The sequence below is a fragment of the Eublepharis macularius genome, chromosome 1 (genome assembly GCF_028583425.1).
Source record: "Eublepharis macularius isolate TG4126 chromosome 1, MPM_Emac_v1.0, whole genome shotgun sequence".
NCBI classification, from domain to species: domain Eukaryota; kingdom Metazoa; phylum Chordata; class Lepidosauria; order Squamata; family Eublepharidae; genus Eublepharis; species Eublepharis macularius.
Window position 1 is genome coordinate 143195423 of NC_072790.1, and position 27477 is coordinate 143222899.

At 43.5% G+C, this 27477-nt stretch overlaps 1 protein-coding gene across 1 annotated transcript; it reads left to right on the top strand.

The window, feature by feature from the left end:
• Positions 1-2963: 2963 nt before the first annotated feature.
• On the top strand, positions 2964-23621 carry LOC129326094 (sulfotransferase 6B1-like). Its single transcript, XM_054974221.1, has 7 exons — positions 2964-3260; positions 4172-4323; positions 14531-14620; positions 17005-17131; positions 19391-19485; positions 19921-20077; positions 23031-23621. Exons 1-7 carry the CDS (start codon positions 3065-3067, stop codon positions 23159-23161), a joined length of 948 nt encoding a protein of 315 aa, XP_054830196.1. The 5' UTR covers positions 2964-3064; the 3' UTR covers positions 23162-23621.
• Positions 23622-27477: the final 3856 nt, after the last annotated feature.

The following is a 27477-nucleotide window of genomic DNA, read 5'->3' on the forward strand; positions in this document are numbered from 1 at the left end:
TGCTGAATCCCCTACTTGAACATGTAATTTTTCATTTCATGTCCTACATATTCACCTCCATTGTCAGTGGGGAATGCCAATGGCCCTCTCTGGAATCTGTTACTGACCATTGCTACATAAGCTTTAAATTTTTCCAGCAATTGGTTTTTCTCCCTGATCATGTATGTTACATCATACTTGGAGAATGCATCAATGAAGGTGAGAATATACTTGTTGCCACTTGGTGTTGCTGTTCTCATTGGACCACATAGGTCACTGTGTATTAAATCTAATGGCTGCCTTGCCTCATTTTCCTCAGCTCCTTTCTCTTTAAAGCTGGGTTTAACTGCCTTGCTTTTAATGCAGCATACACATTTTTTCTTCAAAAACACCCTTTGTAAATTGCATGCCATTTTTCAGATTATTGCTTTGAAGGTGGCTGATTGCATTTACATCTTGGTGCCCAAAACACCTGTGCCAGATTAATGAGCAATTCTTATGTTTACAGGTCTCCTTTGTATTTGCAAAGTCACCTAATTGCTGGCACATTTCCAGGGCATACAGACCGTTCCGCTTCTTAGATACAGCTATTATTTCTCTGTCCTCCTTAATTAGACATTGCTTCCCAAAAGATAATTTCATGTTTTTCCCTGCAAGCACGCTTACAGAAAGCAGGCTAGTTTCCAAATTTGGCGCATGGAAGCACTTTGTTAGCAAGATTTCCCAGGCCTATTTGTTTGGAAGTTTGCATCTTAATGTTCCAGACCCTATGCCTGCTATTTCTAAAGATCTGCCATCTGCTACAAGCAACACCTCCCCTTTTTCTTCCTTTAGCATTTCAAAGAAAGCTTTATTCCCTATCATGTGAGCAGTACATGCAGAGTCAATATACCAAAAATGCTCTTTAGGTTCTCTTTCAGCTAGCATAAAGCATTTCCTTGAAGGTTTTGGTTTGTCACATTGGAAATTCCTCCCTGCTGCTCCTTTTCCTCTCTGGGAGGAATCCCTTTGTTTGGAGAGAGCGCAGTTCTTTTTGAAGTGATTGCCTTTCCCACATTCATGACAAAATGCATCAGCTTTCTTGCTTAACTTTACAACACCCATAGCACTTTCACGGTCCCTCAGTCCAGGACCCTCTGTCTGAGTTCTGGAATTCCTTATGTCTGTTATACTCCTCTAGCATGCTTATGGCTTGACTCAGAGTCAGATCTTTCTTAGCTTCTACTTGATTTATGAAACTTTCATACTCTGGTTGCAGGCTGATCAACAATAGTACTATCAGATCTTTTCCAGATGAGCAAAGCTGCTGGACTAAAACCAGAAAATCATCCAGTTGCTCATGCAAACTGATGCTCTCCCATTCTAATACTGAACAACGTCCTTTGTAAAAATATTATACTCTTAAGTGAAGTATCTACATAAAGTCTTTGAACTTCTTCCCAGATATTTTCAGCTTTATCTATATGAATCACCCGCAAAATATTCCAGTCCTCCAAACCTTTGAACACTATCCCTTTGGCTTTGTGGCTGTGTTTGTCTCATTTTCTTTGCTTTTCACATTCCTCATTTGCCAGTCTTGGATCCTTAATTGCATCCAAAACTCCTTGTTCCATGAGATGGGTGTGCAAGCGGGCTTTCCAGATTACATAGTTTCTTTCATTCAGCCTTTCTATCACTACAACTTGCTGAATGCTATAGGCCGCCATTTTGTCCCTTTGTTCTCTTTCACACACAGCTTGTGAAGGGAGCCTCTGGTGAGTCTTATTATTTTAATCAGAGATTAATCCACAAACCATCCTCTGCTACAATATAGGCTCTGGTCTATCTTAGGAATGATCTTGAGTCTGATTAAGGAAGTGAATGAAGAGAGTTTATTCAGAAACTACAACTTTCATAGAAAGCAGAGAAACAGAATAGATACTAACTCCCTCACTTAACTGGCAGAGAGGGACTTCCGGGAAGAAGCAGGAAGTAGCCTAAGAATACCAATCTCGAGACATGCAAGAAGGACAGAAGAGAGGAAGAAAGATCTCATTCTGCTATCTATTTGTCAGACCTGCTGCCCCCTCCAGGTATTCTGTGTCTTCTGCCTTCTCTGTACACAAGACATTGTATTTCCAATACCTTGCACTTGAGAATTAAGTTTCAAAACTCACAGGGAACTGAACAAAAAGTTGTAACACCATCTTTTCTAACAGGACCTGGAGTCAAGCCAGGATGGATCCAGAAGCAATGTAATGTGCACTTAGGCCCTGTCAGTTGCCAAGTAGTTCCCATCTGATGTTTTCTAACCATTACTGACTCCTATTAATGCTGACTACTATCAATCTACATAACCTATGATGCAGAATTTTTTTCAGTTTGGTTTGCTTTGATCCACTATGTTTATTTATTATCTACAGTACTTAATTTAGTTGATATTATGATAATCTGATTTATAGGAAAAAATAGATATATTGGGAGAACCCACTTCAGGCTCATCATATTGTGACACTTTGAATGGCAAAAATTAAAAGAAAGCAGAGAGTCTGTGTCTATTTAAAAATCCATAATCTATCTCTAAAAGTCACAAGTTTGCATATAATGAGTTTCTTGAAACTGTTGTGGTCTCAGAACTGCAAGTACTTGACTGTAATTTAGAGTTCCAGATGTTTAAAAAAACACACTGTTTAAGTTTATCCATGAACCCTCAGGGATCAAAATGAAACAAGAAAGGTCTTCTCTATTTATGTTTTTGAGAAATTTTGGAACACTAGACATATTTCAAGAAACATTTTTTTCTTTTAGGCTCTTCTTAAAAAACTCCAAATATTTATTCTGAAACTTCTTGACTAATAAAGCCTAGCTAATAAAGTGAATAAAGTTACCTCTCCATTGGACAGAGATATTAGAATCTGTGTAAAGAGAAAGAAAAGCTAGATTTACTTTTCCCAAATCTAATTCAGTGGCTCAGTTAATCAGTAACACAAGCTGTATTTGTTAGGATTGCAGATCATTTTTCCGCCACCTCAGATGATTGCTCTGTAATTATATTTGCCTGTTTCACCAAGACAGCCAAGATTTCATACTTGGAAAGAGCACAGCCATGGCTCAGGCAGGAATGTGTGAACTTCTTGATAAGTCGTTGGCAGAAAGTAAAGATATTAGTCCTTCAGATAAGATGTTTTTGCACAATGAGGTGATGTACCCTACTATGATTTGTTGCCCAGAAACACTGAAAATACTTGACACCTTTGAGGCCAGGAGCGATGATGTGATTTTAGTGGGATACCCCAAAACTGGTGAGTAGCTCTGTCTTACAAGGAATACTTTGTTCTCTGTGTTTGTTTGAGTAAGAGGGCATGCATGCAAAAGTTCATTTATCATTTATATCAAAGTTCCAATGGATATGACTAGGGAGAAAAAAAAACTTAATTGTGACACATTGCATGAACTCTCTTTAAAACCATAACAGCATAAAAACTGAATAAGTATAAGGAAAGTAAAGTCCATTCTATGTATTTTCATTACTATATGGGTTATAAAGGATGATAGCTTGCTATGATTTAAATTAAGGTTTCACAAGTATTGCAATCAAATACAAAGTAAGGTCACTGATGTTATACCTGCCCTGGTAATGTCTAGATTGGACGCTTGTAATGCAGTCCATGTGGGTTTCCTCTGGAAGACCATTCAGAAGCTTCAGCTGGCGCAGAATATTATACTATCCATAATGCAGGATCCAGGGTTCCAAGAAGCATTTACTACTGATTTTGTGTCATCTGCACTGGCTTCCAGCCTGCTACCGAGCCACTTGGGAACTGGGTAGATGTTTCTGTAAACCTGGGGGTGCTTACAAATTACTGCAGGGAACAAATTACAAAATAATTCATGTGTTATGGGCCTGGGCCTATTAGCCAAACAATAAGCATTCTTTCACATATATAGAACACAATGGCAAAGATACAGTTGACAGTTTCAAATGCAACTAAACTTTCTAAACTAAAAATATACTTAATTGCAAATACAATCTTTTGAAGCCTTCTGGTAATAAGTATCTAGTGCTCACTACATTAGAATGGTGTTCATCCCATATGCACATAATCAAAACTCTAAATAATGTGCTGTGGACCTCAGTTTTGAGTCTGCTATGGCTGAATATCTGATGAGTCACTTTTTGTATTTTCTAACAATAGTTTCTGCATTGCTTCAGGTACTAATTGGGTTGGTCAGATTTTAGTTGAGTTGGAAGCTGTATCTGGAAAATATGATGACGAAGAAAGGAAAAAGAGGAGAACACGGCAAAGGGAGAGTGAACTATCATTATTTCCATATCTTGAATTTGGAGATCCAGAAAAGTTTGAGGTCAGTAATTGAAGAAATATATTAGAACTTGTTTTAGTTGATTGGCCCAAGGGCTATCCAAAATATTTAGATAATAGACTGGGATATTAATCATGAATACCACTGATAGAATTTCTATACCACCTGAAAATTGCTCATGAGGGTTAGGGCACATTCAAGGACAGTGCTGGATGCAGTTCGGAAGACTGCTTCCTGAGCACAGTATCACAACCTCCTTTCTTGCTGTATCTGAAGAAGTAAGCTGTGGCTCACAAATGCTCATACCCTACCACTAATTTTGTTAGTCTTATAGGTAATACTGGACTCTTGCTCTTTCTTGTGAAAGCTGAAGTGCCATCCACTTAAGCAGGAGACCTTTGTTTTTATCTATTTATTTATGTTAGTTGTAGTCCGCCATTCTCACTGACACTCAAAGCGGATTACATAGTGTAAGTCATATACAATCAACAACATGGGACATCCAATAAAACAATGAAATAGAGTTTGGACTGCAGAAATCTGAAAACAAGAAGAAAACTGAATCAGAGCTGAAACAACCTGAAACAAAGCACAAGCATTTAATTACACAGTAGAAGCATACTTACAACAACAGACAGAGTATAGTAGTATCATTCACAGTCTCTTTAGAAAAGCATCTTTCTGAACCATTTCATTTCAGTAAAGTATTATTGCCCCCCTAGTCGAAAAGAAAGGCAGACACAAAGCTTGGGATTAAAATTGGGCCACTTTATTGATTACAACATAACTCATTTTGCCGTCCTAACCTGCCAATGCCAAGGATCAAGCCTCTGCTTAGACCCTTGCACCCCACAGGTGGCCCTTGCCGTAGATCATTCAAGAATATGTTGTTGCCTGCCCCCGAGAGGTGTACCCATCACCCCTGTAGAGGTTGGCACACTTGGCCTGAATCATGGGGTATGGGAAGTAAATCCCGAGCCCCTCCGTGAGAGCTTTCTCAAGGGCTCTGTTGGCCTTGTGCCTAGCCTGCTCCATCTTAGCAGGATGTAATGCTTCCCACCATACCCGGCATGGAAGCATCACTGACCACACGATCAGCACCTCAGGCCAGAACTTGCCTAGCAAGAGGAAGTCCTTCCAGGCCTGCAAAGACAGGACCTTGCCCTTAACCAAGCCAAGATCACTACCACCTAGATGAATGACCAAGATGTGAGGTGGTGAACCGGTTCTCCCCTCAAAGAGGAGTGGCAGCAACCCAGGCCAACAAAGGCTTCTATGGCCCTGCCACTTGACCACTAAGGCCAAGCTGAGACCCGATCGGAGTCCTCCTGGCTTGGTGGGCTGCCTGAAAGATCATACTGTGCCCGCAGATGAGGATCTGAAGCCTCTCTCAGCAATACACAGCACTAGAAGAAAGAAAAGAACCAACAAATTACAAAGACGTTAGGGGTCACACATAAGCATTGTACGCAGAGGACCACCAATGCCCTACCTTCTGGATGGCAGGCCCAAGAAAGCCCATGGCTGCCGCTGTTGAAGCAGCCCCAATCCTGAAGGAATGGGTGCCAAATTTAACGCCCGCCAAACCTAGTCTAGCAAGAGCCTTGCCTGTAACTGCCCAGAACTGATACTTGGTAAGAGGGGTGCTGGCCACATGACGGAAAAGTAAACCCTCACCTTCCCCTCTCAACTCCACATAGTGCTTCAGTGTGCTCACAGGACATAATCCCAACTCGGAACAGGCACTAAAATGAAACACAGCCCCCTTACCCATCTGGTTGGTTTTAGACTGCCGGATCCTAAGGGTAACCATATTGTCCATGGATTTGAGGTCTTGCACCACAAGGGCATGACCTGACCTATCCCTAAGGGATTGGGCCACCAATTCACTAACCCGCAAAGCCCCCCAAAATGCCGTGAGAGTGGCCACATGGAATAATGCCACCTCGAAATCTGAACGACACACCTTCTTCCACACAAGGGAAAGGCCTCGGAGTACAGAAGGAGAAATGGGTTGCCTAACATCAGCCCATGTTCCCCTTTCATGTGACCAACCCTCAAGCATTTTTTCAACCTAAAATCCCCAGTGGTGTCCTCAATTCCCCTGGCCTTGCTATCAAAAGCAAGAGACACCAGCTGGCTTCTTATGGACTTAACCACCAGCCCCTTACCTTTCTGCTTGATGCAAAATCACATAAGGTGCTTCACTTGTATGGGCTATAACTGCGGCAGTCTGGCATCTTGCCTAAAGCCTGAAAATTGATGCACTGCCCGGCTGTAAGACTGCCAGGTACTAGGGACAATAGCCAATGGCATGGCCCTTTGCACCTCTACCATCCAAGGCTCTGCAGCTCCTGGGGCATCTGAGCCGGCTGTAAGTCGGCCTCCAGGGCAAGCTGCCAAAACTGTTCCATCTGCAAGTGAGACAGAGCATCTGCCACACCATTATTATCACCTGGAATGTGCCTTGCCAAAAACAAAATATTTAGCCTCAAATACTGAAGTGTGAATGCCCTAACCAGCCTCATATCCCAAGGAGATCTAGATGAAAGGGAGCGAAGGATGCACACCACTGCCCGGTTATCACACTAGAAATGGACAGTATGGTCCACCAGTTCGGCCCCCCACAAATAGACCACCACTAATATGGGAAACAGCTCCCAAAAGGTCAGTTCTGAAGTGAGCCCAAGATTAATCCAGAAGTCAGGCCACCACTCAGCACACCAGTGCCCCTGGAAAAACACCCCAAAACCTGTGGACCCAGACGCATTTGAGGACACCTGCAACTCTGCCTCCAACAGGAGGCACTCCCTCCAGAATGTAATGCCATTATACTCCTGCCAGACAATCAGATTGGCCCTCATAGCTCCGCTAATCAACAGCCTGTGGTAGGGTAACCTAATGCTACCCATGGCATCATAAAGATGTCATAAAAACGCCTGACCAGGTGCCACAACCCTACATGCAATGTAAAAGTGTCCAACTAGTTGCTGGAGCTCTAACAAGGAGACCTTACGGCTTCCCAGGAAGTAAGCCACTCAAGCCTGCAGCTCCTCTAGCTTCTGGGGCGGCAGACATGAGGTCTGATGCACTGTATCTAATTCTATGCCCTAAAAGGTAAATACCAATGATGGGCCCTCAGTTTTTTTGTGAGCTAAAGGGACCCCAAGTTCCTCAGCCAGGCCAATAAAGCCAGCTAAAAGGTGGACACACTGGGCCAAGCCTGGAGGACCCACAAAAAGAAATTCGTCTACATAATGGGCGGTGTCTCAGTATGAAAGCCGAGACCTCAAGGCCCACTCCAGAAAGGTACTAAATCGTTCAAAAGCCACACTTGAAATAGAACATCCCATAGGGTGAGCCCTATCAATGCAGTACTGGCCTTCAAAAGAAAATCCTAGGAGCTCAAAATCTCTGGGATGAACAGGCAAGAGGCAAAATGCAGACTTAATGTTGCATTTGGCCATTTCTGCCCCAACCCCGCACTGCCTAACAACTTTGACTGCTTCGTCAAATGATGTATAATGAACTGAACACCAATAGTCAGGAATGCCATCATTCACTGACCCACCCCTGGGATAAGAAAGGTGGTGAATGAGGCAGAACTCACCGACCACCTTCTTTGGCACCACACCCAAAGGGGAGACTAAAGTTTGGAAGAGGTGGGGTACTAAAAGGCCCTAAAATGTGCCCCTCCTTACACTCCTTGGCTATCTTAGAATGTACAACATCCAGCATGCCAACAACGGAGCATAAATTAGCCGACGTAAAGGGGGTCCGAGGGCCCTGAAATGGCATTCTAAAACCTATGGCAAAACCCTCTAACAAATAATGAGCATCATGACGCTTTAGGTAACCAGTTAAAAGGTGCCTAAGGGCCCTCAGCCTCATGGGGCTGGGACCCTTTTCCAGAAGAATGGGCACTGCCTCCCCTCCCCCCCTCTTTCTCCATTTCCTCAGCTGACGCGGGCAGGCCGCAAAGGGGTGGGGGCCACCACAGATAAGGCACTGATGTTTAAAACCACAGGCCTTTCTGGAGCATGATTTCTGGGAGTTGTACTCCCCAACATAGCAAGCAGGGTTGAACCGTCTGCCCCACGTGAGGGCGGGGGCTCTGATCAGCTTGTTAACGTTGCACTAAGTGGCTGCTGTCTGATTGGTCACCCATATTTGGCCTAGTGAGGGACATAACCTGCAGCCAAAGCTGCTGGTGAACCTGATCCCACGGGAGGTTGGGGTTAAAGGCAGCTTGCATACGAAATTCCTTGTCATACTGCAACCATGCAGAGCCTGAGAAGTCCAAGTACCCTCTATAGATAATATCAATATACTGAATTAAAGATGCAGTCCTCCAAGGCTGCACCCTGGCTATCACTCCCACGTAGATCAACATGCCCGGTAACCAATTTGCCCAAGTGTGATCTAGTTTCCTGCTCTTCAAGCGCTCCTTTTCCCTATCATCAAGGTCCTCCTTCTCCTTTTTCTCCAATTCTCTAAATAGGAGGCCAAAAACATCCACGTACTCCCCTTTTAATATTTTCTCCCTTGTGTTGGAGGTTAAGTGATCACCTAAAGGTATGGCTGTGTCCCCAAATGGAAGAGCCCTAAATGGGACTGCACCATAAGGTGAAACATAAGGCATGGTGCCAGTCCCAGGGGTTGCAAGATACTGACCCCAGGCAGTGGACTGGCTTGAGTGAGGCTGTGAAGACTGATTCCAAGCAGACCATGGACCCAACTTTCCCTGACCCTGTGCCATGGCACCAGGTGTGAATGGTGCCTGTGGCGCAGAAGCAACCGAATTATACGGCGTGTGCAGTGTTGCTGAGGGCAGTAAGCTAGACGGCTGACCCCAAGGCCACCAAGACCAAGGGCCAGCCTGAGTAGGCAATGCTGACTTACCATCCCCTTCTGGCATGCCCACAGCTACCATCGTAGGTGCAGGCTCAGCAGCCCATCCTCGCTCCTCTGCACCATCCTGCACACCAAGCTTACCACTCACTGCCTGTACACCAGACCTCTCTCCTGCTGACACTCCAGATGTCCCTTCCAAAACAGATAAACACTGCACTTCCCACTGAAATGTAGCCATAGACACAGCCCCAGCAGGCCTAGCCTGTTTTGGCTATCTAGCTATTGCCGTGGTGCCATTCCTTGCCTGCTCTAAAGCTGCAAGCCTCAGCAATATCTCCTGTCTTTCCAAATCCACACCTTCATCCTCAGATGAGGACAACACAGGCATGGGCCTCTTTGGAGGTGCCCACTTGGCGGGTTGCTTGCCTTTAGATGGACCTTTTCCTTTAGGCATGGCTAATGAATGAAACACTGGAACCCACCTGCCGGGCTACGGCAGCAGATAGAGCTATATCAGCAGAAGGATTTTCCTTTACTATTACGATTACGATTACGATTACGATTACGATTACGATTACGATTACGATTACGATTACGATTACGATTACGATTACGATTACGATTACGATTACGATTACGATTACGATTACGATTACGATTACGATTACGATTACGATTACGATTACGATTACGATTACGATTACTACATGCAAACAGTCTCACTGTTTTGCAACCCCCACTCCTAACCACTAGGCTACAGCAGTAACAAAAGGAGGGGGAGCATTACCCTTAGGTGGAGGCCCCAATCAAAATGGCCACTTCCATACAGGCCTAATAGAAAGGAGCATCCTAAAATGGCCACCAACTGCCTAAAATGGCTGCCAAACTGCCATCCTGTAAAATGGCCGTCCAAATTAATTGGCTCCACAGCCACCCCTTCCTAGCCCAAGGAGGCGGGGGGGGGAGGGAGACAAAGGCAATGATGAATAATAGGCAACTATGAATAATACAAATAGCAGAAAGGGGGGGGCAGGGCGCTTAACTGAAGCCTGAAAAGCTCTTTTAAAAGTGCTGCAGCCGCCTCATCACCTGAGGAAAAACAGCCACGTTTGTCCAGGCCAGCCCCTCTAATGCCCACACATGGGCACTTGAGGTAAAGCTGCCACAGTTATAAAAGGCAAGCCCCTCTAGTGTGAACACACCAGCCGCTGTTACTAACTGCGCCAAACTGCGCAGCCCTAAACCACCCAATGATTCCCTCAAACTGGTGCCATGCCGCCGAAAAAACAGTGCGAAAAGACACGGCCCAGAAGAGAAGTGCCCAAAACGCCGGGCCTGCAGGGGAAAACCTCTATTCCCAATGCTGCTGCCACTGTGGGGAAAGCCCTCGACGAAGACTTGCAGAGCTCTGCACACTGCTGGGCAACTCAGGAGTCGGACAGAAGCTCAGCTAAACTAAGCAAAAATGTCTGACTCATCCAAGCAACCCAGCATCTCTGTGATGGGGAGGAGGGCGGAGCAGGCTTATATGCCTTTAGCTCTACCCTCCCCTGATACCCATATGCCTGGGAGAAGGGAAACTGCCTTCCCTTCTTCCGTGGCAGCAAAAGCAGCCCTCACCCTAGCTGCTGCATGTTCGGCCGGGAAGGGGCTGACTTACCTGTGTAAAAAAAAAAGCCCTCATTGATTTTTCATAGTTTTGCATAGTTTGTGGAAAGCCAGGGGAGTGGAAGCCTTTGTAACGTTGTCAGGCTGGCCATTCCATAAGATAGGGTCCACAACAGAGAATGCATATGTATGGACAATTGTTGATTTTGCCCATACAGAGGGTGGGCAAACACTAGACACAACTGTGCTGGTCCAACAACTATCTGTTATGCAATTGGCAAAAAAGACTTGGCAACCCCACACTGCAGAACAGCTAGATGTAAACTGTTCACTGCCATTGCTGGTGGCGGTGTAGGCTTTGCTGATGGTTGGCACAGTGGTGCACTGGGAATGGCCATCCCAGCCTCTATTCATGTAGGAAGGTAAATTGGAAACAATAAAATTAGGCACAATGAGCCCGGTTCAGCAGTAGTGAGAAAGAGGAAGTCGGCTTGCACAGACTGCAGAGGATGCTCTTCAAGTTCTTTAATGGCCTCGTCATGTTAGGAACCACTGTTTTACATTAGTGTTGTTGAATCAATCTATGTAATCCTGTTTGTAGCTAGGGCAAGAAATATATGGAATAAGTGTGCAACGGTACTGAGGAAGCTAACTTGCATGGGGTTACATTCATAGTGGAAATGTCATTTTGACACCATCTTAGTTCAGTTTCCAAGAACTTGTGAAGACTTCCTTGTTTAGGAAAACTTTTTTTTAAAAAAAAATTTATTGGTGAGTACATACAATGTTATTCAATACACAAATTCCCCGTCTTATCTAAATTATATCAGCCCCACCCTTTCCCCCCTCCTTACTGACTTCCAACAGCTTTCCAACCCCAAACCCCTCTTATTACTCAAATTACTCTTAACCATAATTTTTCTAAATCCTATATATGTTATATCACTTATTCTAAGCATGTTCAAATTCTTCTATATCTCCAATTTTCTAATATATCAATCTACATTTCACTGTTTAAACTATCTATTTTTTAATACAATCTCCTTATTACTAATATTAGCTTAGATTAATTAATAGCTAAGTTTCCCCATTAATGGTAAAGTTACTTCTCTCTCCCCTTTATAAAGTCACATATTAATAATTCTCAAACTGCCACAATCTTCCTTTCACATCCCATTTTTTTTCTAGATATTGTTTCAATTTCTCCCAGTCTGCAATCTATTCTCCTGGATCAAGATCTTTAAGTTTTCTTGTCATTTTGTCCATCTCAGCCATGTACAGCAATTTGTAAATCCAATCTTCTATATATTGTCGAAGGCTTTCACGGCCAGAGAACAATGGTTGTTGTGGGTTTTCCGGGCTGTATTGCCGTGGTCTTGGCATTGTAGTTCCTGACGTTTCGCCAGCAGCTGTGGCTGGCATCTTCAGAGGTGTAGCACCAAAAGACAGAGATCTCTCAGTGTCACAGTGTGGAAAAGATGTAGGTCATTTGTATCTACTCAGGAGGGGTGGGGTTGAGCTGAGTCATCCTGTAAGAGTTTCCCAGGGTGTGGAATGCTAATGGCGGGAGGCTTCACTGTATCCTGAGGATACAGTATCCTCCTCAGGATACAGTGAAGCCTCCCGCCATTAGCATTCCACACCCTGGGAAACTCTTACAGGATGACTCAGCTCAACCCCAACCCTCCTGAGTAGATACAAATGACCTACATCTTTTGCACACTGTGACACTGAGAGATCTCTGTCTTTTGGTGCTACACCTCTGAAGATGCCAGCCACAGCTGCTGGCGAAACGTCAGGAACTACAATGCCAAGACCACGGCAATACAGCCCGGAAAACCCACAACAACCACCAATCTTCTATAGTTGGTATTTCTTGCACTTTCCATTTCTGCGCATACAAAAGTCTTGCTGCTGTAGTCATGTAAAATAGCAATGTTCTGTACTGCCTTGGAACTTCTTCCATTCCCAAGTTCAGTAGCAACAACTCTGGGTTCTTATTTATTTGGGTTTGCAAAACCTCATTAATTATTTCTATTATATCTCCCCAGTATTGCTTAGCTACCTCACAAGTCCACCACATATGATAAAATGATCCTTCATGCTTTTTACATTTCCAGCATTTATCTGGCATATTTGCATTTCCATGCGCAATCTTCTTAGGCGTTAAATACCACCTATACATCATTTTGTATACATTCTCTTTAATGTTGGTACAAGTTGAAATCTTCAAAGTATTTTTCCACAAGTATTCCCATGATTCCATTGTTATTTCTTTAGGAAGGTTTATTGCCCATTTCACCATCTGGACTTTGACTGTCTCGTCTTCCGTATACCATTTTAAAAGTATTTTGTATATTTTCGAAATATCTTTTTTGCCTTCTTGTAGAATCACTTCTTCTAACTCCGAGTTTTTTAGTCTTATTCCTCCCTTTAGACAGTCCGAGTTGTAAAGATCCCTAATTTGCCTATATTGAAACCATCCATAGTGAGGAGATAACTCTTCTTGTGTCTTTATTTTTGGTATTCTATGTTCTATCGACATTATCTCTTTATAAGTTAAACATTGTTGTTCATTATATACAGTTCTCGGATCTATTACTTCATATGGTACCACCCATGAAGGGATACCACTTTCCATGTAATTCTTATATTTCTTCCAGATTGTGAAAAGGCTTCTTCTGATATAGTGATGCAAAAAACATAGAGTCCGCTTTAACTTTATCATACCACAAATAGGCATGCCATCCAAACAACTTTTTGTGTCCCTCCAAAGTCAGCAGTTTACGGTCTTTTAACGTTATCCAATCTTTTAACCATGTCAGACAAATTGCTTCGTAATATAATCTTATGTTTGGCAGTTGCAGCCCCCCTCTTTCTTTCGAGTCTTGTAATACCTTCATTTTCACTCGGGGTTTCCTGCCTGCCCACACAAAGTCTGAAATTTTTCTTTGCCATTTGTCAAATTGTTTGAAGTCTTGGATAATTGGAATAGTTTGCAGCAAAAACATCACACGTGGTAGCACATTCATCTTCACTGCTGCTATTCTTCCCAACCATGACAAATTTAATTTATTCCATTTTATCAAATCTCTTTCTATTTGTTGCCACAGTTTCTCATAATTATTTTAAAATAAATCTATATTTTTTGCAGTCAGCTCAATTCCTAAATATTTCACTTTATTAGCTACCTCACAATCTGTTATATCCATTAGTTCTTGCTGTTTTTGCTTCATCATGTTCTTACACAATATCTTCGACTTCTTTTTGTTCACATAAAATCCCGCCAAATCACCAAATTCCTTTATTTTATCCATTATTATTGAATCTTCCACTATCAACATTACATCATCCGCAAATGCCCTGACTTTGTAGGAAAATTCCTTTATTTTTATGCCACGGATTGTATCGTCCTCTCGAATTTGAATCAACAAAATTTCCAAAATCAAAATGAACAACAATGGAGATAATGGGCAATCTTGTCTTGTACCTTTATCTATTTTTTGTTTAGGAAAACTTTTAATCTGAGATAACAAATTTGATTGCCTCTGTTTTACTGTGCCAAACTTTTCTGTTTCTAACATGTTAGCTTTAAATAATTTTTAATACTGCGATGTAAAAAATTTTAGATTATATATTGGCTATTTTTGTGATAAATATTTTAATTCATAGCTCCTTGTGAACCTCTTTGAAGATCTTCAGAAACTGGGCTATAAATATTTTAACAAATAAATGAAAATATTAACATAAAGAAATTTTAATTTCCCATTTTACCATGTTTTTAAAGAGGATGAAGCAACTACCCTCCAGAAGAAGAATAAAAACGCATCTTGCTCCTCAAACACTACCCAAATCTATTTTTAAAAATAAGACAAAGGTAAGTACTCTACTTAATATGCGATGTCATGAGGAAGCTTAGAGGGAAAATGCTGCAGTTTGGCATTCAAACTGTGGGAAATCCTTCATGTGAAAGACCCCTCAGATTTTCTGGCACTCAGTTCTATTGCAAAGATGACCTACAGGCTCAGGAAGTATTCCTGTCCTGTGCAAGCCCCATTTGAGAAGAATGGATTGTGGATGGATTGGCCCAAAATTAATTTTTTTAAATACTGTTTTCTGACTGGCTGTTTCTTGGAACGTGGCATGGCAAATTTTACAGGTCTTCATAAGCTTTAGGCACAAACACATTCTTATCCTATTCTTATATTCCCATGTAGCAGAAGAGAGAAGCAGAGTTTGGAGTGAGATGATAACACAGACAGAAGCAATGAAATGGGCTAGGGAGTGACAGTCCTCCTGAAAGAAAAAACAGAGACAGTTGGGCCCTGCATTGGCAGCAGCTCTCCAAAGTTTCATGATCCAGGACAGGTGTAATTTGTGTTTAGACAGGTGTTTAGAATTTCTTGCAGTTTTATAAAAATAGAAGTTAATAAGCAGCCCTTCGGAGCTGCTTTAAATACTGGGGAAGAATCAATGGGAGGAGCAGGGCTCATTTCAAAGGGGAATGCACTGGAATGCTGTTAAGGTAGTTCCCCCAAGTCAGGCGGCCCCGCCCATTTGACTTTAAAGCATTTTGGGCCGTTTAGGCCTGAATTGGTGCCAAAATGGCCACAATTGGAGCCAAAACAGCCTGGATTGGGTTGGTGCCAGGGAAGGGGAGCTTCACCCGCTCAGTACCAATCTGGTCCTGGCTATTTTGGCCCTGATGCGGGCAGCAACAGGCCTAAAACGGCCATTTTTGACCCGTTTCGGCCTGGATAAGGGCCAAAATGGCTTAGATCAGGGCCGAAACAGCCCGGATTAGGTTGGTGCTGGGCGGAGGAAGCCTCCTTAACCCGGCACCAATGCAGTCATGGCTGTTTCGGCCCCAATCTGGGCCAAAACAAGCCCCAAATGGCCATTGTTGGCCATGTTGGACCATTTCAGCCCAGATTGGGGCTGAAACAGCCCAGATCAGGTGGGTGCCAGGAGGGGGAAGCCGTTTCAACCCCAATCCTTGCTAAAACGTGCCCAAAATTGCCAGTTTTGGCCATTTGGGGCCTGTTTCAGCCTGGATTGGGGCCAAAGTGGCCCTGATTGGGTCACTGCTGGGTGGCGGAGGCCTCCCCCACCCAGCACTGACCTGGTCCCAGCCTTTTAGGCCCCAATTCAGGCTCAAATGTGCCCAAAATGGCCATTTTGGGCACTTTGGGGCCTTTTTGGGCCCATATCTTGGCTGAAACAGCCTGGACCAGGTCAGTACTGGGCAGGGGAGGGTTCCCCCACTCAGCTCTGACCAGATACAGCCCTTTTCAGCCCCAATCCTGGCCCAAAAGGCCCAAAATGGCTGCTTTCAACCATTTGGGCCATTTTCTGCCGGGATCGTGCCCAGAACTGCCGGGATCTGGTCGGTGCCAGGTGGGGGAACCCTCCCCTGCCCAGCACTGATCTGCTCCAGGCTGTTTTGACCATAATCTGGGCCCAAACAGGGCCCAAATGGCCATTTTGGCCATTTGGGGCCCTTTTCAGCTGGGATCAGGACCAAAACCTCCAGGATTGGGTCATTTCCTGGTGGGTAACCCCTCCCCTGCCTGGCACTGACCCAATCCGGGCCCCTTTGAGCCTGATCCAGGCCAAAATGTGCCCAAAATGGCAGTTTTGAGCCATTTTGGGCCTGTTTTGGCCTGGATTGGGGGCAAAATGGCCCTGATTGGGTCACTGCCAGGTGGGGAAACACTCCCCCATCTGGCAGAAGCTCAGTCCTGGCCATTTTGACCCAATCAAGGGGTGTGGCATATGCTAATGAGTTATGCTAATGAGTTCCTGCAGTTCTTTTTCTACGAAATGACCCCTGGGGAGGGGAGATGTAGCCCTTCCTTCTCATGCCTTTCCCTGATTTAAATTCCAGCACCAACTAAAGCCTCAGTTAACTTCATCAATGTCAGAACACAGATAAGCTACCTGTATCTAAGCATGGCTCTTTTACATCACATCCAGTTTGGTTTTCCAGTAGAAGACTTCCTCAGCATTGCTTCTAGAGATTTGAAGGGCCAAAACTATTAATTTATGTAATCAAAGTATGTGCTATACCAATGAACTATGAAAGTACTTTTTTTGCCCAGTTGTATGGACTGGTTGCTGAACCTCATTTAATTAATTTGTTGCCAAATTGCCAAATTAATAGATTCATACTGTTTAAAAAACATTAAATTTATTGCTTTTTTGTTCTTTGGGATCTGAACTTTGCCCTCCTCATTTAATACGTGTGTTTGTGCTTTAAAGATACTGGTTTTGTTTCGGAATCCAAAGGATACAGCTGTCTCTTATTTCCATTTTGCAAATGGCATGAAATTGTTTCCAACCCAAAAAACCTGGGATGAGTTCTTCCCAGACTTTATAAGAGGAACAGGTATGTTTGCTTCCTTTTTTTAGCCTAAAAGTAACAGAAGCAATAAGAAAAAGCATCTATTTCTTCTAAGCAATAGATTCAGAGGAGTTAGCCATGTTAGTCTGTAGTCGCAAAATAGTAAAGAGTCCAGTAGCACCTTTAAGACTACAATTAAGTTGGTTAGTCTTAAAGGTGCTACTGGACTCGTTACTTCTTAGTAATGTTGTTCTAAATTGTTAATGTTATCATAGAATGTCTACTGTATTGCAATTTGCAATAATTTTATTTTAAAAATTAAAGGAAATCTGGTAGTAGTGTCTGATATTTCTATAATGCTTTTCTATTCCTTACCTGGAAAATAGCTGAAAAATTACCTGTGCGTGTGTGTCTGTGCACTTCAGTGTCTGATGTCCTAATTAGAGGTGGACAGGGACCGAAAAAACAGACCAAAATTTGACATGGGCCAGCCCAGGGTCCGTGTCAAATTTTGGCATGTTGTGAACAGATGGGTCATGGGACGCATGTTTTTCACGGACGCAAAAACTTTTGGGCTGGTCTGTCGGTCCATTGGTCCATGCAACCAGACATCCCAGTGCCCAGCAATCAATTCCCTAGGCAATGTAGGAGAGTCACCTGCAGACCTTCTGCTGCCTTTGAACACACCATTCTTAGCCCTGAAAACCTTGATAGGCAGCTCTGGCTGCCAACCAGAGAGCTCCCATTATTCTCTATGAGAGCAAGCAGTATATATAACACCCAGCGTTGAGCCACAGTTTCACTTTCCCGCTGGTTACCAACGGAGGAACTGCCTGTTGCAGGAGTTTTTTGGGATTGTGTGCGAGGGAGGCTTGGGGCTTGTGCTGCAGCAAGGCTCTTGGAGCAAGCTTATTGGGTTTCCTCGACTGAGGGGTCACTCTTCTGTTTAATATTTTTTATTTCAGTTCTTATTTGCTTGTGGGGTGGTGGGGCTAGCCTAGGGCTCTGCCCCAACTCAGTCTCAGAGCTGCAGTAAGATTCTGAGTGCAAGCTTATTGGGCTCCTTAAGGGCTCACTCTTCTGTTTCATCTTTTCTTTCAATCCTTATTTGATTGTGGGGTGTTGGGCTAGCCTAGGGCTCTGCCAATTGCTGCAAGCCAATGTGAGTCAATTGGTGTTTGTGACTCCTATTCTATCCACTGGAAGTTTCCTGAGGGTGGCCACTTTGGGGGTCTGTAACTCAGAACTCCAAAATGCAACCTTGACCAAACTTGGAGGGTCGCTGAAGGAGAGCCTGATGAAGACTTACTGTGAGTTTAGCATCTCTGAGTGTGAAGGAAGTGGTCCTAGGGGCCTCGGAAGTGACAGACCACAAACTGATGAACTGGTCCACGAACAGGGATAGGTCCATCAAAAGTTCGTGGTCTGTGGTCTGTGAAACGTGATGCACCATGGACCAATGGTGCATGTTTTTTTCCCCAGTCTGTGTCCATGTGTAGTCCTAATGTAAAGCCACTTTTTGCTATCCTTAATCCCAGGCAATGGCCCCATACTAAATGAGTGTCATAGTTACCTTGTTTAATGGCCCCATCAAACATAATTGCTTGTCATATGAAAGTGAGGAAATCCACAGCATGGTAACATTAGGTCACATTACATGTTTATAATGTGATTCTCACTGCAAGCTTACCTACAAACTGTAATTTTTTAGCAGGTTCCAAGTTTAGTAACTGGGATCTAAACCTCAGTTTGTAATTGGCTTGTGATTTGATGTGATGTCTGTATATAGAAACCCTAGCTTGTTTCATATAATCATTTCTCTTAGCTTCATGAATACAGAAACAGTGGCACATAGCAGAAGAAAAATGTGTCTGCTCTAATTTTATACAGATATGAATACACTTTCTCAGGACGTTCCTTTCTTTTTTACTTCTTCCTTCTCTCCACTCTCTTCCACCCCCACCTCTTGGGTAGTTTAAGATGTAACAGAAAATTACCAACAAAGTCATCCCAACTGACTCAAAATAATCTCTACTCTTTAGACTTTGAATGGAATGTGCAAGGGAGATTTGCTTATCTCTTCTATGAGTGCTGATGGGTGACCTTTGGTTGCCAATGCACAATTTACTTCAGAAGTATGATTTATACAGATGTGAAACTGCCCTATGATCTCGTGCATGCAGGATATGACTTCCAACACTAAGGCCTTACTTTGGAAAGTTCAATAAGATTGTATAGAAATCCTTGAATATAGATTTATTGGAGTTTTGTTACATGAACATTTTCTGCTTTTTTTCCTTGTAGTGCCTTGGGGTCTTTATTTAGACCATATTATGGAATGGAACAAGTATCTGGATGACAAAAATGTCATGTTTATTACTTATGAGGAAATAAAAGAGGTAAGCTTTTTAAAAAGCTTCTGACACAGTGTGTTAATGAAATGCTTTCCAAGAAATAATGCTAACAGGTTTTAAAGAAGGATTTCCACTTGATGGCTTTACATGCTTCAAAAATATTGTCTTTTAAAATAGCAGAAATACTTTATTTTAAAATTTAGCTTCTGGATCTATTAGTTCAGCCTTACTCTCAATCAGCATCAGTTATTCATAAATATTCAAACAATTTCAGCCTGTTCACCATTAAAATGCCATCATGTGTCCTTGTGAATTACATAGTACTAATTTGTATGCATGTTCAACAGCTCCTAAAGCAACATACTGCTTTGGTTTTAAAATACAAATAAACATGTCTTCTGAACTAAGGTGAACTTTTATGATTTTCGCGAGGGCTACTTCATTCTATAGCAATGCACTTGTTTGTTTTCCTTTGTTTAGAATCCAGCTTTGGGAGTGAAAAGAATGGCTGAATTCTTTGATTTTTCTGTAAGTGAACAAGAGATTCAGTTCATTGTGGAGAAAACTAGTTTCAAAACCATGAAAGATGAAGCTTCAGAAACTCATGGAGAAATGGGCAAGTCTCTTTTCCGTAAAGGTAAAGTTCTTATGTATTTAATTGGCTTGGTCAACTGTCTATAGGTTGTTGTCCATTTGAGATAGCTCTATTCTTATCTTACAGCATGAAGTAAATCTATTAGCTGAATAAATTAGAGCAGATGTACATGTGCAGCAAAAATACATGGTCCCATTTCATATTTTAGGTAGAGATTCATTGTTTGAATATTATCCCATGGGATGGGGGACCTTCTTATTCTAAAGATACATCTGATAGAAGACTCGTTTAGAATCTTTTGCTTGACATGTTAGTTTTCTTTATGTATAGTTGTGAATGCATGGATATCCAAATATGTGATGCCTCACCATCCAGCATTTTAAACCAGTAAGTTTCAGAACAGCCACTCCACATAATTCTACTGCAAACAGAAAATACCAGCACCTGTATACATGACACCTCTGTTCATTGACTGAACATGTGGAGAGGGAGAGTAGGCACAAGCACAGTGGCTCCACTCCTTACCTCTCAATGATTGCCAGCTTATGAGCATGGTGCTTTCTGGGAAGAAGTGCCCACACATACTCTCCCTCATTGTGATATTAGAAAAGTAGGGGAGGGAGCATATGCTTGGACACTTCCATGCATTTGCACCCTGCAGATGACCCAGCAAGGATGTGGAGGTGGGCAGAGGGACCAGTACACTTGTGCTCAATCCCTCTCCACATGCATACAGTTTACATGCAGAGAAGTCGTGCATAGAAGGCTTTAGAATGCATCTTTATCTGTCGCTGTACAGAACCCATCAGATGAACATACACATTTTTGCTACTGGACTCCCAAGTTGGGGCAGTTTTTTAATGAAATTGAAATCCTTATGACACAACCATTCTTAATACTTTAGCTTGCTAATGAGTCCCAAGTTAGCTTTTAGTAGCTGGTGTTCAGATGAACACAAACTTAAGGTATAAAATTACAGAGAAAAGACATAAAATGAATTCCAGGATAGTCTGTGTAGTAAAAAGCAATGCAGAGTTTTGAGGAATCTTAAAGACTATCCAAGTGTGTTTAGCATAAGCTTTCATGGAATACAGCCCATTTTTTCAGATGTGTCTTGTAAGAGTCACATCAATGAGCCTCTGATGTCCATAATAAATCATTCACTGACTCAGGGCACCTTACCATAGGAGTTAGCTGTGTTATTTATTTTATTTTATTTATGTCATTTATAGTCCGCCTTTCTCACTGAGACTTAAGGCGGATTACTTAGTGTGAGATTAGTACAATCAGTATCAAGGACATTTCTATACAGTGTCAAGGGCATTTCCACAACAATGTCATAGGATTTTACAAAGACACAGCATTAGCAAGGATCCAATACAGAGTTGAATAATTGCTGAAACAGAACATAATCAGTTCTAGGACTGACATTAGATAACATGAAGCACAGGTAGTATAGAAGTACGTATTTGAGCAATAGATAATATACAAGGTAACATAGTGGTGAAGTCCATGGTCCCTAACTCTTTAGTGAAGCATTTGAGATCCCCTCCCTACAATACTTCCGTCCTATCTGAGTCTGTAGTTGCAAAATAGTAAAGAATCCAGTAGCACCTTTAAGACTAACCAACTTTTTTGTAACTTAAGCTTTGGAGAACCACATTTCTCTTCATCAGATGTACGGAGGGTATGAAGAAACAGGCCAAAGATACATAGGTGGTGAGGGGAGCAGGGAGAGGGTGCAGGGAGTGAGGGCCATGCAAATGTAAATCAGTTCCAAAAGCCATAAAAGAGGTTGAGTGGGCAATCCAGGCTAGGTGTGATCCCTTAAAAAGATTTAGGCATGCCTAAGAACCCTTTCCTGGGACTAAACCCCATTGAATAAAATTGAATTAATTTTGAGAAGACCTGCTTAGGATTTCTCTCTTATTGTATCTACCACATTTTAATCCAACCCTTCCTTCCAAAAGTTCAGGGCACAGTACATGGTTCCACCACTGCTCCATTTTTATCCTCACAGCAACATTGTGAAGTTCATTAGTCTGTGAGATTGTGTCTGACTAAAGGCCAAAATTAGCAGCTTCAGGTCAGCTTGGAGATACCTGAAATGATGCAGAACTGTCCCTAAATTCTGGGAATAACAAAAATTTGTCTCCCAGACTTTGGGGAGTATTTTGAGAAAGTATAGGAGCAAGGGAGAGGAAACTAGCTAAGTAACAGCTAATGGTCAGGCAGATCTGACTTCCACTCACAGACTTTTACATTACAAAACTGGTTGTGGACTTAACATGTCAGCATCATCCCCACTGGAGACTTCTTACTGCCAGCATTGTTGGCAGCAGAACCTATCCCCTCAACAGGAAAATGGCAGGTGGGCTGGCAGGCTCCTGGACTCTTCTGAGGCTTGGCTGTTGCAAAAGTCGTTTCCTCCCCTGCCCATGGGTGCTTTTCATTTTTTAAAGCAGCAATTGTTTACCATTATATCAATATAACAGTATAGCAATATGTGTACCAGGTTCTCTGAATTCCCTGGTTTCATTTTAAAAGAGTAGGTCTCCAGCTCCTTCCAGTGTCAAATTTTGCCTTTTCCTTTTAATCTCCACAATGGAAGGAGGTAGACACTATTTTAAAATATGAAAGCTGGGAATTAAGAAAACCAGGTTCACATATTGCTGTACATATTTCCATTAAAAAAAAAGCTCTGAGAGGCAGAGGCTATTCATAAAGCAGCAAACAGCAAAGGCTAGAGAAGAGGAAGTTGGGAAAAAATGTCAGAAAGGGTGTGTTATATTGTAACACAGGTTCCCATCAGAAGGGTGTGTTACATTATATTGCAGAACACACATAAAACAAGATCCAGTCAAAAGAGGAAACAAACCAGTGAGGGTGGGTTTGAAGGGAAAGCTGCCCTTGCCATGAAATAATACTACCATTTATCTGAGGAAGAAGCATTTCTCTCTTTCAGTGTAACAGTTGCTATACTCTACATTTGCAGGTATAGTAGGTGACTGGAAGAATGTCTTCTCAGAAAACCAGAATGAAGAAATGGATAGAAAATTTGAAGAGAGTGTAGCAAGAACAAAGCTTGGAATGATGTTAAAGTATGATGTGTACTGTAAATGCTGAGTACAACACTAGTTCTCATGGCTGATGGGTAATGGATTAATCTGAATACTTCAGAATCTATTATTTTTGTATGTTTCTGTTATTTCATTTGTTAAGATTGCCTTTGGCTATAAGCAATCAATAAACTTGAATCAAGTATAAATTTTTCTGGTGGTGAAGAGTACCCTCATGTCGTAATTGACTTATGGTGACTCCTGGTGGTGTTTTCATGGCAAGAGACTAACAGAGGTTGTTTGCCATTGCCCGCCTCTGCAACCCTGATCTTTGTTGGAGTTCTCTCATCCAAATACTAACCAAGACTGACCCTGCTTATCTTCTAAGATCTGACGTTTTAAAACCTGAACTTTTAAAAATATATTGCTGAGATTTGAACTTTTAAAAAATACGTTGCTGATTTGATGTATTTTAAAAAGTTGAATATTTTTACAAATATTAATAAAATTTCCTGCTTATATATAGACTTCAGAATCTGTCTGTCTCTAATTTTATCTCTTTTAAATGAAAGTATTAAATATTAGGAGGGGGTATACACTGGATAGTTCAATTCTTAGTCCCCTTGGAGTGCGGGTGTGCAGATGCCTGTCTAACTTTGGCACCACTAGTCTGATCCCGAAGGACATTCAGAAGGGAGATATGTCAGCGGGAAACTGAGGCCAGGCACAACCAGCAGAGCACACTCTCTTGTTTCCATGGAAACTCTGGCAGCATCCATCCGTCACATGAGAACTGCCATTGACATCTCTGTGAGTGGTAGGCAAAGGTGGATCCAATCCCCAGCAGGGATCCCAGCTGCCTGCCAATGCCACTACCCTCCCCCTCAGTGAGCAGATGCACAGGGTGCAAAGACCCCGCAATTGCACGGCACTCCAACAAAGGCACCAAGCTTGAGAGGTGTCCTACTCAGCTCAGAGGGAATGCACACCCAAGGTGCAGACAGGGTGTCAGGCTATGGATGACAGGATATGGTAGACAGGTCCCTGCACCATTGCAACAAGAAGTCCAAACTCTTGATTAAATGGTTTTATTCAGAAATCCAATCTTTCCACATATATTTCCATACTGTTCCACAGAGGCAAGAAAGCATCTCAGCAGTACATACTTCCTTGATAGGAATAGAGACGTGAGGAAAATACAATTCTAAATACCCACTCATTTCCCCCCATCCCAGCTAGACCATAGGTTTGCGCGGGAAGGAGCCTGGGAATGCATGAGAGTAAACTGTAACATTTCAACAGTACAAGGTCACTCCTGTGGGCTTCAAATAAAAGTTAAGACAGCTGTGTTCACAGGCTGCTAGAGGGAGAAACTAAAGTTATGGTTAGAGCACTTGCAGAGCATTTTCAAAATGAAATCATTATCAATGGTTCAACACCCAGAACATATAAAACAATGGCATGGATGTAGGGGTGCAGACATGACACAGGGTGCCCTCTTACCCCATTTCTGGCAAAGGCCAGGCTGGCAGCCAAGGCACCATTCACCTCCTGCAGAGGGACATACCAGAAGGGACTAGAGATCTCCTTGCAACTCAGATGTCTCCTCTAGCCACATGGGGCCATACAGAGAATATTTTGCAAGTATCAGTGGAATAGCATGCCTGGGGCTCCAGGAGTGACCCCCATGTGGGCAGGGGAGAGAGGCTAAAGTCCAGGGTCTGACTCCCCTCCAACAGCCAAAAGAGGAAGTGGGCTGACCTAGCGGGTGAGGCACCTCAGAGATCCCTTATTTTGGCTGGGAATCTCTCCACAAGTCCCCCTCCACTATCCTTGGCAGTGCTAGCCTTACATGGATGTTGGTCCCCACCTCAATGTGCCAATCTGCTTTTCAGTAAGCAAGGCAGACTCACTGCTGTACTGGAAATGTGGTCTGAGATGATTATTGGAAACTGTAATGGCTGTGCTCCCTGCTCTCCCTGCTGGATTGCCACTTGCCTAAAGAAAGAACTGAGAGCTTTGCTACAAGTGACATTTTACACGTGAAGGATAAAGGATCATTTTCTCAAGTCTTTCTGGGAACTGAAGTTCCTCTCCCCCACCCCTTTTCCTTCTGTTCCTTCCCCTCGCTGCCTGAAGAGACAGAGAGAGCCTACGGCAACATCAGCTTTTGCAAATCGTCTTGCGGGGGGGGGGGGGGGAAATGCTCCGGAGAAAGCTGAGAAAGTTGCAGCTGCCTGCCCCAAAGATCATTGAGAGCAGGCTTGTGACTGGAGAAACGATTTGCAAAAGTTGCTGTTGCCGCAGGCTTTCTCTATCTCTTCAGGCAGCGAGGGGAAGAAACAAAAGGAAAAGGGGTGGGGGAGAGGAACTTCAGTTCCCAGAAAGACTTGCAAAAATGATCCTTTATCCTTCACGTGTAAAATGTCACTTGTAGCAAGGCTCTGAGACATGTGCAGCAATGGTGAGGCCAGGTCTACTGCACCTCAGGAGGGTCTATAGCCCCATTGGGTAGGGGATTGAAAACCCCATCAAGACAGAGGTGATGAACATCCAAATGGCTCTTACTCATCCAGCCAGGAAGTACTCTTCAACTGCATCTGCTTGCTATGCTCCCTCTGCTGCTTGGGGCTATGATCCTTCATGTAAACGAGTGCATGGGTTGCTTGGCCACCATAGTAGAGAGTACAGAGAGCCAGAGACATGGCAAAACAATCTATGGCTGTGCTCTGCCTGAAGTGGGGGGGAGAGGGAGGGGGGAATCCAGTCAAGGCAGTCTGCATGCAGCCCTCTCATGAGCTGCAAGCATCCCCCGCTGCCCTCCATCAGTGGCAGTTCTGTTGAACACAGTTCCCTGTGTCAGGGAAGGGCCTGGTGCCTAGAAGGCAGAGTCTGGCTTCCCCCCAACACATGCTGCCAACGTCGAGCATAGAGGCCAGAATTTGGGGGGAGGCACCAGCCCATGTGAGAGGAGAATGGGGGACACAGCTGTGGATGAGCGAACCAGGACAGCAGACTCCCTAGCTCCTTACCTATCAGGGAGTCCTTGCCTCTTCAAGCCAAGACTCTGGAGACTGTTCCCAATCCAGGCTGAAACGGGCCCAAAATGGCCATTTTGGTCCATTTCAGCTAGACATGGGCACGGACAGCATTACGAACGGAAAAAAACCCATGAACAGCCCGTTCGTCTGTTCACGAACAAGCTGTTTATGAGGCTCCATTCTAAATGAACAAGTGGTCATTGCAAGCCTCGTTAGTTGCCTTTGTCAGCCGTTAGTCAAGCCAGACAGCATGGGGCCTTTCAATCAATTCCCCTGACAATGGCAGGGACTGAACTCCATCTGAACTCCTTCTGGCTTCCCTTCTGGCTTTAACCCTTCAAAGTACTTCCAGCAGAGAGTCCCATTTTTGCCACTGTGAAGAGAAAATGGCAGCAAAGGGGGGAGAACACATGGGGTGCAATCTCTCTGTATCTTGAGGGGTCTTCGGAGGACAGTGAGGACTATGTCCCCTCCAAATTTGGTGGGTATTGGACATTGGGAAGGTCAGTTTGTAACCCCTCAAAGTAGCTGCCTTCCAACAGGCAGTTCTGTTTTTGCCACTGTGAAGAGAAAATGACAGCAAAGGGGAGACCCATGGATCATGCCTTTCCCAGGGTGCAATCTCTCTGAAACTTGGGGGGGGGGTCTTCAGAGGTCAGTGAGGACTATGCCCCCTGCACATTTCGTGGGTATTGGACATTGGGAAGATCAGTTTGTAACCCCTCAAATTAGCTTCCATCAGAGAGTCCTGTTTTTGCCACTGTGAAGAGAAAATGACAACAAAGGGAATGACCCATGGATCATGCCTTTCCTGGGGTGCAATCTCTCTGAAACTTGGGGTGTCTTTGGAGGACAGTGAGAACTATGTCCCCTGCAAATTTAGTGGGTATTGGACATTGGGAAGGTCAGTTTGTGGGAGTTTTAAAGGGCCCTGCCCCTTGCAGGTGGCAGGAAATGGCACTTTAAAGTATCAGCTGGCAGGCAGCAGGGGCGAATTCCAACCTGCCAGCTGATAGTTTAAAGGGATTTTTAAGGAGCCACGAACAACGAACTTGTTTGTGAACAGTGTCATGTTCATTACTGTTCATTGTTTGTTGTTCGTGGATGGCAACGAACAACGAACAGCTTGTTAGGGTTTTTTTCCCGTTCGTGCCCATGTCTAATTTTGGCCCAGATCAGGGCTGAAACAGCCAGGACCGGGTTGGTGCCGGGCGGAGGAGGGTTCCCCCACCCGGCACCAACCAGGTCTAGCCCATTTCAACCCCATTCTGGGCTGTTTCGGCCCTTATCCACGGAAGGTTCCCCCGCCCGGCACCGACCCAATCCAGGCCATTTTGGCCTG